The sequence below is a fragment of the Chelonia mydas genome, chromosome 19 (assembly GCF_015237465.2).
Source record: "Chelonia mydas isolate rCheMyd1 chromosome 19, rCheMyd1.pri.v2, whole genome shotgun sequence".
NCBI lineage: Eukaryota > Metazoa > Chordata > Testudines > Cheloniidae > Chelonia > Chelonia mydas.
In genome coordinates, this window is record NC_051259.2 from 91,907 (window position 1) to 104,626 (window position 12,720).

Below are 12,720 nucleotides of genomic sequence, written 5' to 3' on the forward strand. Positions count from 1 at the left end.
AACACAGACAAGATTAGAGCGTTTTCATTCACTGAGTGTTTTAGCATGCTGGATAACCCTGAGGTGTGTAAAGGTGCACCCGTTTTGTGCTCTTCTTGGAGATGCCAAGCATCAGACACTGGTATAATCCCCACGCTTTTGGCATTAGGACATCCTGCCTGTAGTACCTCCTCCCGACCGCCAGAGGCGAAGAGAGTCTGCTCTGCTATTGACCAAGTGCCCCTTTGCCTTGACCTCCCCCTCCCTGCTTTCTGTTTCCTGCCTTGGCTCCCAGACAGGCAGGGTGAGGGGAGCAGCTTGCCAAGCCACCCTGCTCCGGCCCTGTGTCTGTCGCCGAGCCAGGAGACCCAGACTCCTTCCTCCATGTGTCCTGAGGCCTCCCGAGAGGGGGGCTCCCCGTGGGCCGGTGGAAGGGCCTTCCTGCCTCTCGTCCTGAGATGTGGGGAATAGGCCCAGGGTCCCTCTGTTCAGGGCTAGGGAGCTTCGTGCATGGAGGGAGCAGCCCTAATCTTGGCAGGTCTGCGGCCTGGGTACTAATCTGGGGATTCCCATTTATTTAAGGCAGGAGACATCCCTGCTGGAAGTGATGGGAAAGAGACAATAAGAGATTTGCTGGGCTGCCCAGACAGGAAGATGAAAACATGCTCCTAAGGTGAGTTGTCACTGTTGCTTTGCATTTACTAGGACAGAGGAGAGGGTGAAGCTTCAAGAGCAGCTGGGCTTGAAGCCAGAATGACCAGGGTGTATAGTGCAAGAAGGGACTGGATGGAATAAAACAAAGTACGTTTGAGGTGCGTGAGCAGGGGTAGAAAGAAAATATATTAAAAGGCTGGGAAGAAGGGAAGAAACACCAGTATGGCTCCATATTTCAGTCTGGACACATGGTACTTGTGCACACACTTGTGGCTCAAATTATGGGACTAATCTACACTAAACTGAGATTACTTGATTAGTGTTGATCTCTGCTAGTGCCCAGCATCCAGTTTCACATCAGAGAAGCTATTGGAGGGTCTCTCCAGCTCTGTAAATTGGCACTCGTCTAGGAAGCATTTCAGAGAGTGATTTGTGCATGTGCACGTGCTTTCTCAAATCTGGTATGTTGTAGCAACTTATGGTGTAGAGGAATTCAGACCCTATCAGAGGCACTCAGTGGTTTAGAGAAACAAGCAATAAACTTCAAACCTGAGCACCACCAAATAGCATGAGTTCAAGTCCTGCCATTGGCAGATTTCTGAGAATGTTTGGTGTGCACAGTACGTAAGCCTGCTTTCTATAAGGGCTTCTTTAGGAAGTTTTGCCTCAAGTGCAGCCAATATTACAGAGTCTAGGAAAGTTACAGTCTTGTGATATCTGACAGGCATGGGTTTGGGCATTGCTCAAAGGCTGAGGGTGAGTTGAGGTTGTAAGGGGTGTGTGGTGAGGGAGACATAATCTTAACTTTGTATTTCATGGTGTTCAGAGAGTTAAGAATGGCACAAGACAATGTTAGGCAACCATAACTCTGAATTATTGACGTTTCTTGGCAGTAAATTATAAGCAAACATAACTGAGAGGATTAAAAGAGAGAATTAAATGAGTGTGCTTGGGGCCTGCATTCACTAATCAGGCTGAAAGGAACCTGCAACAAGAACACTAGGAACTAGAAAAAACAGCAGCTTGCCTTTTCCTTATGTGGAGTTTAAAGAGCAAATATACTTATCTGGCATATATTTGTGTCTGGGCGCTAAATACTGTGGGCACTTGCATTAAATGATTATTGCTGCTGATATAATATGGCTGATGTGTTTGTTGGTTGCCCACATATTTATTGTTCATTACTACTGTAACACTCATTTTGTGATTATTTTTTTTAATCTAATATGCAGAATTCTAGCAAATGCTTTGGCCATCTGGTGGCCAGAACTGCTGCCATTCATCCTAATCCATTTCTGCAGTACTTCATTCTAAAATGCACTATTTACACTTAAGTTTTGACAGTAGCAGCCATCACATATGTGTTTATTTTACTAATAATTCTAATCACTTACATCACATTTGGCAAGCTCAAAGCATTGTACAAATATTTAATCCTCACAACACCCTGAGAGATATGTGGTATCTCACTATCTGTGCCTTCACCCTCACCCTTGTTTGGCCCCTCACCCTTGTAAGGAAACTGATCAGAGAAGTTGATTTACTAAAGGCATACATCTAGTCAGTGTGAGAGCTGGGATTAAAACTCAGGAGTTCTAACCTCCTGCTCTGAGTTTAAGACCGCATTGGCTTTACAAGGTTGTCTGTTGAAAAGGGTCCTGTCAGTCTGAGTATTTCACAGTCTAAACATCTGTCAAAGTCCTCTTGTTGGAATGCATGTCCTTGTCTCATCTTATTTTTAAAAAATGCACTGTTTCACCATCCACCCATCTCTTTAGGTGTGTCTGCAGAAGGGCATAGATGACTACTCTTCAAATAATTTGCGCTTTGGTTCTCTAATAAGTCCAAGGGACCTTGTTCTTATTTTGATTTATATATTGATATATAGATGTAGATATAGATATTTATATAGATAGATAGATAATATAACTTTCCATTCCCTCCATACCCCAGATCTTCCACCAAACTCTTAAAAATCACAGATACAACCTTTTATAATCCTAGTTTTTGTCCATGATAGGAAATATTTGTCTTAAATTTTCTAACTACTTCCATTTAATGTTGTACACTATTACTTGCTTTGATTGACAGGTTTCAGAGTAGCAGCCGTGTTAGTCTGTTTTCGCAAAAAGAGAAGGAGTACTTGTGGCACCTTAGAGACTGGTTAGTCTCTAAGGTGCCACAAGTACTCCTTTTCTTTTTGCTTTGATTGAGTTATTCTTGTTGTTCCTTGTTCTCTCACTAGATGGCACTATTGTAGTATGTCTGAGTTTTCCAGTAAGTTTTTTTTTTTTTTTGAAGTTGTCCTCCTCCGCTTTCTGCATCAAGTTGATTTTCTCAGTGCCATCTGCACACTAAGATGATGTACCAAAAGATCAGCTCAGCGGTGTCTGTAAGTTTTCCTATCTTGATCCTTAGAACAGTGCAGCTGAATACAATTATTTCCAGTACCTTTCTCTACCCTTACTGGTTACTGCTCATTCCCTACCCTGGGACAAGTGCCTATTGCTGCTCTCCACTAGCCATGCCACCTTGATGTTATTTTCCATTCCAGTACCTCCTAATCCACTGGCCTGAATCCCAGCACACCTCACTTCTCCTCCCGCCCCTATCCTTTCCGGAGAGTTTTCACCCTGAGGATTCGAATCTGGTAGGAAGAGAAGGCGGCAGGGGTGTCATCTTGGGAGAATAGAGAAAGAGGTGGGCTTTATGGAGCTGAGAAGGTGTTGGAGTGTGTCTTGACCCAGCCTGACTCCCATTTGCCAGAAATCTTCCATGATCTTCAGCCCGTACCACCTACTGGCGTCCACAAAACTCTTCGGAGTTGGTCATCTCTCAGGTAGGAGAAAAATCACTCTAAGAACTTATGATGTGTAGTATTTGGAAATTAGTAGGTTCTTTTTATTATTTGCTTTCACATGATTTGGCAAGGAGGAAATGGCACTTGATCACTTATAGCAACTTACTTTGCTGCAGACGACTTCTTTGTCAGAGACGATCGCAAGCACAGTATACATGTATATAAAGTAGGTCTGTTGATTAATCACAGATAATTCACGATTAACTCAAAAAAATTATTCACGATTAAAAAAATTAATCACGATTAATCGCATTTTTAATCGCACTGTTAAACAATAGAATACCAATTGAAATTTATTAAATATTTGGGATCTTTTTCTGCATTTTCAAATATTTGATTTCAATTTACAACACAGAATACAAAGTGTATAGTGCTCACTTTATATTATTTTTTTATTACAAATATTTGCACTGTAAAAATGATAAACAAAAGAAATAGTATTTTTCAATTCACCTCATACAAGTACTGTAGTGCAATCTCTATCATGAAAGTGCAACTTACAAATGTAGATTTTTTTTTTGTTACATAACTGCAGTCAAAAACAAAACAATGTAAAACTTTAGAGCCTACAAGTCCACTCAGTCCTACTTCTTGTTCAGCCAATCTTTAAGACAAACAAGTTTGTTTACATTTACGGGAGATAATGCTGCCCACTTCTTATTTACAATGTCACCTGAAAATGAGAACCGGTGTTTGCATGGCACTGTTGTAGCTGGCATTGCTAGGTATTTACATGCCAGGTATGCTAAACATTCGTATACTTTGGCCACCATTCCAGAGGACATGTTTCCATGCCGAAGACGCTCATTAAAAAATAATGCATTAATTAAATTTGTGACTGAATTCCTTGGGGGAGAATTATATGTCTGCTGCTCTGTTTTACATGCATTCTGTCATATATTTCATGTTAATGGCTGTTTTGGATGACGACCCAGCACATGTTGTTCGATTTAAGACCACTTTTATTACAGATTTGACAAAATGCAAAGAAGGTATCAATGTGAGATTTCTAAAGATAGCTACAGCATTTGACTCAAGGTTTAAGAATCTGAAGTGCCTTCCAAAATCTGAGAGGGACGAGGTGTGGAGCATGTTTTCAGAAGTCTTAAAAGAGCACCAGTCCAATACAGAAACTAAAGAACCCGAACCACCAAAAAAGAAAATCAACCTTTTGTTGGTGTCATCTGACTTAAATGATGAACGTGAACGTGCATCAGTCCGCACTGCTTTGGATTATTATTGAGCAGAACCCGTCATCAGCATGGAAACGTGTCCTCTGGAATGGTAGGCGAAGCATGAAGGGACATATGAATCTTTATCGCTTCTGACATGTAAATATCTTGTGACACCAGCTACAACAGTGCCATGAGAAAGCTGAGGTTGTTCTCACTTTCAGGTGACATTGTAAACAAGAAGTGGGCAGCATTATCTCCTGTAAATATAAACAAACTTGTTTGCCTGAGCGGTTGGCTGAACAAGAAATAGGACTGAGAGGACTTGTAGGCTCTAAAGGTTTACGTTGTTTTACTTTTGAGTGCAATTATTTTTTTTTGTACATAATTCTACATTTGTAAGTTCAACTTTCATGTTAAAGATATTGCACTACAGTACTTGTATTAAGTGAATAGAAAAATATAAAATATAAAGTGAGCACACTAACGCTTTGTATTCTCTGTTGTAATTGAAATCAATATATTTGAAAATGTAGAAAACATCCAAAAATATTTAAATAAATGGTATTCTGTTGTTTAACAGAGCGATTAATCACACGATTGACCCTTTTAATCGCTTGACAGCCCTAATATAGAGTTCTGCCTAAGGAATGTTTTCTTCTTCGTACCCATCATGTTAGGCGTTTCTACTCTGCATTATAAAGGGAGACACAATTTAGGTGGCCTAGAGATCTCAACACAGTTTCTCGTGCTGAACATGTCTCATCACCCTTGTTCTGCAACTACAAGTATCCCCCATAACTGTTAAGCTTTTATTCTCTTTTACTGTGTGTGTAAATGAGCACAACTTTTTTTTAAGGCTACCAGTGAAGAAAAAATTGTATAAACAGCAGGTGCACTATTGCGTTTTGAACTGAATATAAACTGTGAATGAGAGAGAATGTTAGTGGGGGCAGAGAACCCAGACAGCTTGATGATAGGCACATCAGAAACAGACATTTGCTCTGTGGTATACAGTTTGTATTGGGAAAGGTTTTTTCCCATTAACATTAATGTTATGTCTAAAATTCTGTAAGTTATTCTGGACCATTTTATTTAGGCTTCTGTTACTGTTTTTTGTTTTGTTTTGGGTTTTTTGGTCAGAATCCTTGTAAATGATTCAACAAACATCTTTCTGCAAAGGACTGTGAGATAACTGGGCAATAAACAGAGACAAAAATGAGTGTGTGGACTACTTGCAAGAATAAAGTTACTTCTGTGCACAAGTGTTTACAGGATCAGGCACTCTAAGGGTACAAAATACATATGTAGTTGTCAAGGTTCCTTCCCCACTCTGAACTCTAGGGTACAGTTGTGGGGACCTGCATGAAAGACCCCCTAAGCTTATTCTTACCAGCTTAGGTTAAAACTTCCCCAAACTCTGCCTTGTCCTTGAACAGTATGCTGCCACCATCAAGCGTTTTAAAGAAAGAACAGGGAAAGTGACCACATGGAGACGTCTTCCCCCAAAATATCCCCCCCAAGCCCTACACCCCCTTTCCTGGGGAAGGCTTGATAATAATTCTTACCAACTGGTACAGGTGAACACAGACCCAAACCCTTGGATCTTAAGAACAATGAAAAATCAATCAGGTTCTTAAAAGAAGAATTTTAATTAAAGAAAAGCTGAAAGAATCACCTCTGTAAAATCAGGATGGTAAATACCTTACAGGGTAATCAGATTCAAAACATAGAGAATCCCTCTAGGCAAAACCTTAAGTTACAAAAAGACACAAAAACAGGAATACACATTCCCTCCAGCATAGCTTATTTTACAAGCCATTAAACAAAAGAAAATCTAACGCATTTTCTAACTAGATTACTTAGTAACTTTACAGGACTTGTAAGGCTTGCATTCCTGATCTGTTCCTGACAAAAGCATCACACAGACAGACAGAACCCTTTGTTCCTCCCCCGTCTAGATTTGAAAGTATCTTGTCCCCTCATTGGTCATTTTGGGTCAGGTTCCAGTGAGGTTACCTTAGCTTCTTAACCCTTTACAGGTGAAAGGGTTTTGCCTCTGGCCAGGAGGGATTTTATAGCAGTGTATACAGAAAGATGGTTACCCTTCCCTTTATATTTATGACAGTAGTATTTTAAATTAGTGAATTTTGTGCTATTTAAAGTATAGAAGTTGTAACATTACCTAGAATAAGGTAAATCTGTCAAGCTCTTTTCCCCCCACAACCACAGGTATGTTTAACACACCTCAGTCTGGACTTGTTGAACCCTTTGTCATTCCAGTTCTTGACTGCTCCTGAGTTTCATTGCCACTCATGCTGCACTATTTGGTTATTGATGTGAGGACAAATGTCCACTATGTGCTAGGATGGAAAAACTGCTAATTTTACTTGTGACTTAAGCCAGATTTAAACTCAAATAATGGTTCTTAACTTGGTGTAGCAGTTGAGTCCTGAATGAAACCCACACTATCCATGTATATATGGTGTCAGCTGTTATATCTCTATCTCCAGTTGTATACCTTTATAAATAGCAATTTTATAATGATGCAGTCATTGTGAAACAGGAGAGAGTGTTCCGTGATGGACATATGGATACAGAATCCGGATACCCTTGCTTTAATATTCATAGACTCTTCCCAGATTCAGTTAGGAAGTAGATTGTTTGTGAATAAAGAAGTTTTAAATAAGAAACATCAGTGAGGCCTGAGACAGAGTTTATGTAACCAAATGTCACTTGCTGCTTTATTACTTGGAAGTTCAGCTCCTTTGCTGTCCGTTTTTCCTTCTCCCATCAATTGTTTGACAAGATGTTTCTGATTTTGAAAGTTATCACTTTTTTGCTCATAAGTGTATTTTTGTTCACATACGGTATCTTCCAAGTGATAGTCTTTGGCGTGAAGTTGTTTATAACAGACTCACAGATATTTGGTAGTATTCACTTCATAAACTTAGCATTAGTTCATTTTTTGTTTTTGAGCAAACCCTCTTATGTCTGAATAATGACTGATGCACAGGGAGTGTTCATATCCAAACTTGGCGTGTTGAATACACTTGTAACACATGATGCTGTGAAAAGAAATGTCATTGGAGCAACAAGAATTTAAGATGTACTTTTAAAAAAATCCAAATTCCATAATTTCACAGAAGAATAGATCAATATTCCTACATTTAACAGTTCTGTTTAAAACCTGCTGTGAAATTAAATAATGTATCTTATATTGGCTTGAAACTACTGTGATGTTAATTCCCTGGTTATGTGTCAGTTAAGGGTAAATTAGCCTTCCAGCTCCAGTCATGACTCATTATGTCATTATGTGTTAGGCACTTACTGTACCTCCACTACTACGCAATTTAGAGCCAATAAAAATTGTGACAGCGTTTTTATCCACTTCATTAAGCTACTAATTTCTTACCAAAAAAAAGTACATTAATCTTTTTATAGCTTCATGCAGAGTGGCATATTTTTAGTCTATAACATTGATTAGGTCCTGCCTGAGAATAATTTTTTATGGTACTTTAAAAAAAAAAAAAGTAAATAAAGTTACTATAGTTTATAATTTACGCTATAATTTTCAACATAGTTATGACCATATTGATCTCAGAATGAAAATGTCAGCTGTATTAAATAAGTAGAACAAATGAAATATAGCCCAATGTTTAGTGACACAACAAATTATGAAATACTTCCTACAATGTAGTGTACAAATACACAGAAGAAAAGGCTATTTTCTAACGCTGGATGCATCCCAGATAGCATGAAGATTGTCTGTGTTCACTGAGCTAAATATTTTTGGGTAGCAATCAGAAAAATATTTGTCTTCTGGATATTTTTGAGCACATGCCATGATGGAGGGTGGGTGAATACAGGGAAACTGCTCTGTTGACACTTGGAATTCCCAGCACTTAGTGGCTGGATTTGGAGTACAGTATGACTCAGTCATTTTGAAGTTCTTTTTCACTTGTTTGCGATGCTTGGTGAGAACTGCTGTGGAGCCTGACACCTTACTGTTGTGAGAGTTCCACGTAATGGAAAAATTCTAAGTGAAAAGAGAAAATCTAAGCTATACTCTGTCTGATCTCTCTGTTCTTCCCTGGTACCCATCACCGTGGTATCAGACCACCTATTCTTGTGATGTTGCTGGCCATCTTCTAGCTATTGATACTTTTTAAAAAATGTTCTTTCAAATTTATAAACAATGTACAGTAGAACCTCAAACACCTTGGGAATGGAGGTTGTTCTTAACTCTGAACAAAACATTATGGTTGTTCTTTCAAAAGTTTACAACTGAACATTGACTTAATACAGTTTTGAAACTTTATTATGCCGAACAAAAATGCTGCTTTCCCTTTATTTTTTTAGTACTGTATTTGCTTTTTTATTTTTTTGTCATCTCTGCTGCCACCTGATTGTGTACTTCTGGTGCCAAATGAGGTGTGTGGTTGACTAGTCAGTTCGTAACTCTGAGGTTCTACTGTAATTCCATTAACGGGCCTAACCTGCATTCTGGGTAGTGTTACAACAATTGACATTAGAGAGACGAGGTGGGTGAAGTTAATCTTTTACTGAATCATAAGAATGGCCATACTGGGTCAGACCAAAGGTCCATCTAGCCCAGTATCCTGTTTTCCAACAGTGGCCAATGCCAGGTGCCCCAGAGGGAATGAACAGAACAAGTAATCATCAATTGATCGATCCTTTGTTGTCCATTCCCAGCTTCTGGCAAACAGAGGCTTGGGACACCATCCCTGCACATCCTGGCTAATAGCCATCAATGAATGTATCTTCCATGAACTTATTTAGTTGTTTTTTGAACCCTCTTATAGCCTCGGCCTACACAACATCCTCTAGCAAGGAGTTCCACAGGTTGACTGTGTGAATCAACTTCTGCTGGTGACAGAGACAAGCTTTCGAGTTACACAGAGCTCTTAGCTCATCTGGAGAAGAGCTCTATGTAGCTTGAAAACATGTCTCTTTCACCAGCAGAAGTTGACCCGATAAAAGATATTACCTCACCCACCTTGTCGGTCTAATAACCTGGGAGCAGCATGGCTATAACAACCCTGCAAACAACAATTGACATTGGCAGTTTCCCAATACTATCCCTTATAACAATGACTGCTTGTTTCCTCTCTGCCATAGGCACCTATAGATCATCCCCTTCTCAAATGCCTGGGAGATAAGCAGATAACATGACTGGATTATAGGCTATGGTGAACCAAGGGGGGAAGTGGGTTTCAGAGTCATAGAGCCTTCTTGGAGAATGGCCTTCCAAAAACCTCTTCCTTACAGCGAAGGTCTCTGGCTCAAGCACCTTCCCTGACTGATCACTGCAGTTAATGCAAGCTACCGGGTATTCGGGGCTTATGAAAACTAGGCCACTTAGTTATGTGCCTAGTATGCATGTATGGAGCTAAATTTAGGCATACATTTCTGTAACTGTTTAGCATTGGTGGTGTTAATCTGTATGTTTTTTTTGATAAAATTGTAATTGGCCGATGTATAATTAAATTAATGGAATTGCCATTTAACAGTAGTCAGTAGAGTTAAACTTGGATTTTTTCTTGTCTGTTGTTTTTTTTCTTTCACACATGGAGAGATTAAGCTACTCTAATGATTTGTCCATACTCTGCTTGTGACTTTGACTCTAGGCCAGTATCTCTCAACATTTTCAGGTTGGTGATCCATTATGCAAAGTCAAAAATGTTCACTCACCCTTACTAAAAGTGAATCAAATGATAATGATACTCTTATATAATTTGTTTGTGTTTCAAGAGGATGACAGAAAATACTTGAAGGGTAAGGGTGTGTGTGGGAGTGACGGTTTTTTTTTCTGCTTCAGATTGTAATAAAATTTTAATTTTCAGTGCCTTTCGTGACTCCCCTGAGGGTGGCAACCCCTTGCTGAGAAAAAAGGGTTCAGACAATGCTCAGTGCTTAGACAATGCTCCGTGCTTCACCATCTCAGACCATCGCCCTCTTCCGTAACAGCTACAGGGCAGCATTTCTGGAAATCTCCTTTTATTGCCAGTCAGCCACTATGCCGACCAGGTTTTCAGTTAGTTTTTGCTTCAGTTTGCAGTCTCCTTTGCCAGATGGTGTTTGATACTAATATTGATGTTAATGTCTTTTGGATAATGACACTGTCTGCAGCAGGGGTTTTCTTGCAATTATAAACTACAGAATGCTGGAGGGATATGTTATATTTAGTTACCTTTATGTAGTGTGCTGTTACTGTTTAACAGACAATTATCATGAGACAATGTCTTGGCCTGAACATTTTGCTGTATTTTAGGTTGATGGTACATCCTCTGTTTAAATACTATCCAGCAGGCTAATAAGAGTGAATAAAATGAGACCTATCAAATTGAAATTTAATTATTTTTTGTTTTAAAAAGATGGGGGAAAAAGACAACCTCTCTCTTTCTCTTACAAAGTATGCTCTTTATCAGACTGTCTATGAAAGGCATGACTTTGTGGCAACCTCTCAGTATCTGATACATCAAGAGCCTACCTTTTACACTTCTTGAGGGAGTTTTAGCTTCTTCCTATTAAAAATGAATAATAAAATCTTCAGCTTTCATCCTAATGGGGTTAGGAGGAGGTGTTTTGCCTTTTATAGCTACACAGAAAATCGAAAAGCCAGTTGAAACCATCACAAATTTAAGGAAAAGGTCATCATTAGAAGACCTGTGAAAAGAAGCTTTTAAAAAGCATTTCTGGGCTTAATGCAACAATTATATCTTGCTAGTATCAGTAAGCAGACCCTATATGTTTCAGCTGTCTGAAATGAAACAAGGCAAGGCAGGACGCATGCTTTAGGTTTATACAGGATTCCAGAAATTAAGGGAAATAGGAACTTCAGAATGAATACAGTCTTCTATACATTTTTCTTTTATTCTGGAGTATAGGAATTTGTTTTTATAAATTCTTTTGTCAGTGTTATGGAAATGGCATGAGAAGTACGAGAATTTGCATATATATTTGTCCGTATACCTTTAAAAATAAGAAATGGGCTGGGTACCTGCAGTAGGCTCAAAACACAGGGTTTGCAGTCGTCAGAATGTTCTCACTATTTTTAGAACTTTTAGCTCTCTGGTAAGATAGTAGATGAAGAGAAAGTGAGAGCAAAAAAGGGGAAACTTGCTGGGATGAGAAAAAACTTGTGAATGTTTCTGGTCTTGGCAGGTCAAACAAGTTCTAAATCTGATATCAGACTGTAGAGGAGAAGTTCTCTCCATACTCTGTGGGACTAATAATTTTTTTCTTTCATCTCCTCATTTTATTCACTGGTCTGTAACAGCTGCTTGAAAGCGGCAATACTAATAAAATTACACTAAGCTTCCATAATGCCAGCAATTGATCTGGGGGCATGAGCAGAAAATTTTACACAGTGTTCCCTTCCCAAAGGCCGCTAGCCCCTAAAACTGTCTAGTTTTCTGATGTGTCTAGGGCCTTGTCTATTCTATGAAATTACTCTGATTTTACAGAAGTCGATTTTCGGGAACAGATGGTATAAAGTCGAGTGCATGCGTCCACACTAAGCACATTAATTCAGCGGTGTGCGTCCACAGTACCATGGCAAGCGTCGACTTTCCGAGCGGTGCACTGTTGGTAGCTATCCCACAGTTCCCGCAGTCCCCGCTGCCCATTGGAATTCTGGGCTGAGCTCCCAATGCCTGATGGGGCCAAAAATTTGTTGCGGGTGGTTATGGGTAAATGTCGTCAGTCAACCCTCCCTCCGTGAAAGCAATGGCAGACAATCATTTCGCACCCTTTTCCCTGGATTGCCCAAGCAGACGCCATAGCACGGCAAGTATAGAGCCCGTTCAGCTCACCGCAGCAATTATAACCATTGTAAACACCTCGCGCATTATTGTGCAGTTTATGCAGAAATAGAACCTGAAAAACCAGGCGAGGAGGTGACGGCAGCGCAATGACGAGAGCGATGAGGACATGGACACAGATTTCTCTAAAACTGTGGTCCCCGGCAATTTGGAGATCATGGTGTTAATGGGGCAGGCTCATGCCATGGAATGCCAATTCTGGGCCTGG

General features: G+C 39.7%; 1 protein-coding gene across 3 annotated transcripts in view; it reads left to right on the plus strand.

Moving 5' to 3' along the window:
* Positions 1-254: 254 nt before the first annotated feature.
* Positions 255-12,720, plus strand: part of LOC119563996 — a 371,151-nt gene continuing 358,685 nt past the window's right edge. For 2 of the 3 annotated variants that reach the window (XM_043532011.1, XM_043532010.1), the window contains exon 1: positions 274-652. In XM_043532011.1, the coding sequence (XP_043387946.1) occupies positions 642-652 (11 nt within the window). In that variant the 5' untranslated portion in view covers positions 274-641. Of the gene's footprint in view, positions 653-3,187; positions 3,473-12,720 lie in introns of all 3 variants that reach the window. The other variant, XR_006286514.1, reaches the window with a different exon arrangement.